Source organism: Neltuma alba, unplaced genomic scaffold, assembly GCF_004799145.2.
Source record: "Neltuma alba isolate B1F8T4 unplaced genomic scaffold, ASM479914v2 tig00006927_pilon, whole genome shotgun sequence".
Lineage (NCBI taxonomy): Eukaryota > Viridiplantae > Streptophyta > Magnoliopsida > Fabales > Fabaceae > Neltuma > Neltuma alba.
The window spans coordinates 36,725-40,835 of record NW_021634623.1 but is presented as its reverse complement, the minus strand read 5'-3'; the positions used below and the strand labels follow the sequence as shown (position 1 = coordinate 40,835).

The following is a 4,111-nucleotide window of genomic DNA, read 5'->3' as shown; positions in this document are numbered from 1 at the left end:
ATATTAACTAATTTAGTTAACATTCTTAATCTACTTAAAATGATTAATTAGGTTTTATATTAGAGATATGAGAATATATTAAATCCCTTTCCCCCAAATTAAATCATAGTGATGAGTCAACTAACCCATTCGATGCAAACATTAATTCTGTTTGAATCTTATGGCCTCTAATCGTTTCGTTGTCGACCAGAGTAGAAAAATAAAAACATCTGATGAAGACAATGCCATTTAGATAAGGATAACAATTAATGAAAAAGCCACTTGTTACCTGCCAACTACTTGTAGGGCCCTTCCTCTCTTCCGGGGTCTCTAGGGACTGCGTGTATATATATTGGGTACATGCACAGGGCTATTCACAAATACTATCAACAATGGCTTCCAAGTTGGCCTTTCTTCTTCTTTCTATCTTTGCTATCTCACTTCTGATCTCCTCGGAGGTCACAGCTAGAGACTTGTCTGAGTCTTCCTCAAATAATGGTGCGATGAATCCCTTTGTTGTGAACCTCTCTCCAGTAGTGATGCTTTTCTTTAAAAAAAAAAAATATATAATCCTCCACTGTGTAATTTCTATATTTTATTCATTTTTTTTTATCTTGCCTCGTCACTTTAATGCTTTAGTTAAATATTTGGTTTTTTGCACCAAAGCTTATGGGATCTCAAAACCTGCTATAATAACAAAAACATCCCTCATATAAGAAGGAATATTATTATGTTGTGCAAGTTTCCTTCCCCTTTTTTTGGCCCTGAATTAGTAGTAGGCTGTCTAGAGTTATTTTGGGTTAATATTTTAACCAGAAGTTTTATACAGCAGGGATCGATGTATCCAATATGTCATAGTATATTATTATTCTGTGATATTTATATTATGATGGAGCTATGTTTTGGTTCGAAATCCTTACATTTTGCCGATACTTAGCCATAAAGCTATTATATAAAAAGCAGAAAACTTTTTTTGTCTATATTCAAGAGAAAATCTACTATGTATTTCTCTTTTCTAACCGTTCTAGTTTGCAGCTGAGGTAGACACAATGAAACATGGAGAGGTAGAAGATGCCAAGTATGGTGGTGGCGGTTACCCAGGCCGTGGAGGCTATGGGGGTGGCGGTTATCCAGGCCGTGGTGGCTATGGCGGCGGAGGCTATCCTGGCCGTGGTGGCTATGGTGGTGGAGGATATCCTGGCCATGGTGGACACGGTGGTGGTTACCCAGGCCATGGTGGCGGTGGACACGGTGGCGGCGGACACGGGGGAGGGTATTGCCGCTATGGATGCTGCGGTGGAGGGTACGGAGGAGGCTGCAGAAGATGCTGCTCTTACGCCGGTGAAGCTGTAGATGCACAGCCAAACACTGAATCTCATAACTAAAAGTATTATGCATCAAGTAATGAATAAAGCTTGGGCTTACAGGTGTATACTAGGGCTTCACTTTCTTATAGGAGTGAGGTTTCAAGCCTCAAGTGGTCAAAGTAGGATATGTGTGTAATTTCCATATTTGCACTATAAAGCATGAATATGATATATGCACAGTACTGTGAGATTGCTTTTGGCAATCAAGATATGAAGATGCAATTAATAAAAGAGAAGTTTGGCTATTATTGATATCCTAGTACGTTACAAGTCCTCATTAACGAATTAGCAATATGTGGTTTACAAAGTTCAAAATTTTTGCAGTTGTTAAACTTGAGATGGAAGGTTAATGAATTAAGCTATTAGTACTTTACAATTCCAGATTAAATATCATTTTGGAGAGCCTAGGCTCGAATAAAAAACTAACATTAAGGGTTCATTTGGTACGATATAAATGGAGCAAATATTTTAATGAATTCTATAAAATTGAAGATGTGGGGTTAATAGCTTTTTACTAATTTTGTTTCCTTTTTTGTCTTACATATTCTCTTTATTAATATTTTATAACCTATTTTTTTAATTTTTTAAATTGATCTCATTAAAATTTCTCCTCTCTTTCTTTCCTTTGCAATTTTCTCATACCAAGCATGAGGTAACAGTGAACTTCAGAACGTGTAAAATGTATTGGTGCGAAACTGAATTTGCAATGAAATTTTTTCCTTTGCAAAAAAAAAATAATAATAATAATGTCACTAAATTGATTAACCATGAAATTTCACTAATTATCGATGGTGCTAATTTTGAAGCCAGCCTATTCCAACTTAGCAATGAATCGTAGCACTTTAAATCTTTGCATGAAAAATTAAATATGTGTGTGTGTGTGTGTTTATGTATACATAATTATTGAAAAATACAAACATGTTATATGATAATTTCAATTGCTTGTATGATAAAACTCTAATGTTATATACCTATTCCAATTCCCATCCCGTTCTCATTTCTTGCAAATTCGTTCTAAATACTAAATATCGCCTTGAGAGAGAGAGAGAGAGATATATATATATATATATATATTTGTGCTCCCCTTCTTTCATTCTCCCTAGTCCCTCCCTCCCAATTATTTTTTAAATATTATAGCTAAATTCGATATAAAGGAGAATCAAAATTTAACTTTTTTTAAATTGCTTTTTTACTTATGCTTCTCCTTTTAACATTGATTTTTCAGACAAGATATTTTTCAGGAATAAAAAGAATATCCATAGCATTATATATTTTTGTAAAAATCTTTTAATTTTTATGATTTTTTCGCTATAACTTTAAACATCAAAGCTCTAGTTGCAGAAATACGAAAAATACAATCATCCAAATATTCGATCATAGTAAAAATCTAATGAATTTATGTTTTTCATTTTGTTTTTTTGTGTGTGTTTTTTTATTAAATACCTTGATAAAATAAAGTATTCACACGCATTTGACTCTTGCGGGGCTCCACTAGCCAGGACTCTAGATAGCTGGAGGACCGTTTGGAGCTTATTGCCACGTAGAGTCTAAGTTGGATTTAAAAAAAAAACATTTAGTATCATTTTGAGTTTTTTTTTTTCAAAAATTACTTTAAAGTTGAACTTTTTTTTAACTTCTGCCTTTTGGTTTTTTATTTTTCTTTAGATGTGAATTTTCTGAAACCAATTTTTCCATAAATTATTCAAACAATTTTTTGCACGTTAAATTCTTTGTAATCATTATTTTGAGTTTTCTAATCATATACAACCATTTGTTATTTTTTATTTCATATGAGTTTATAATTAAAGCTATTAAATACTAATATTTTAAAATTAAGACACATGACTATTTGATATAATGGATATAAACAACTTGATATAAGTATTCTTCTTTTTTGTCAAAGGTTTTTTTTTATATAAACCTATCCAAAAATAAATCACTTTAGATTAATTGAGTCTTATCCTAACATCAGTTTGCAAAATGGAGTTATTAGAATAAAAGTGATTTTTATGGAGAGTAGTCTAAGCAAGCCCTCAATTAAACTTTGAATCCCGAGGGAGTCACATTGCATTGAGAATATATACCAAATCAAACTATATTTAGAAAATTGTCTAGAAATATCACATTGAGCAATCCAAATCACGATAGAGACAACGATTGCGCTCGGGACCTTTGAATTTGACAACGCCTGTGGACAACATGTTGTTCACATTGAATTCAGTGACCCATATCTTCAATACTACCTCCGGTCCTTAATATAAGATCCTATTTGATTTTTATTTTGATCATAAATATAAGACCCTAATTTATTTTGTCTTTCATATTTATACATTTTTTTTCCAAAGTAGCGCTTCCAACAATGATAGTTCTAGTCAATACATTTGATTAGCAAGGATATTTTAGGAAAGACAACACCTATTTAGGACAAATAACTAACTCAACTTACTTCCTTAATCTCCTCAAATTAGTCAACTGGCTCTTATAATTAGGACCGAAGGTAGTATTTATGAGTGATTTTTTTTTGCCAACAATATTTATGAATGATTAAATGCTCATTTATTTTGGTTCCGCCATTTCAACGAATAATGTACATACTCAGAAAATTATTAATGAAGCAAATAATATTTCGTACATGATTGATTGAAACTCAGGATAGACTTTAATTTAGGCATCGACTATAATATTTTGGAATTTCCTTTTTTCTCAGCATGATCACTCGTACTGATTTAGACTATTTATTTTAAAAATAGCCGCAGAAAGACTTT

The 4,111-nt window shown here is 32.3% G+C and overlaps 1 protein-coding gene across 1 annotated transcript; it reads left to right on the top strand.

Moving 5' to 3' along the window:
- The first annotated feature begins 365 nt into the window (after nucleotides 1-365).
- LOC114751450 (cold and drought-regulated protein CORA-like) lies at nucleotides 366-1,600 on the top strand. Its single transcript, XM_028940124.1, has 2 exons — nucleotides 366-477; nucleotides 1,015-1,600. Exons 1-2 carry the CDS (start codon nucleotides 372-374, stop codon nucleotides 1,362-1,364), a joined length of 456 nt encoding a protein of 151 aa, XP_028795957.1. The 5' UTR covers nucleotides 366-371; the 3' UTR covers nucleotides 1,365-1,600.
- Nucleotides 1,601-4,111: the final 2,511 nt, after the last annotated feature.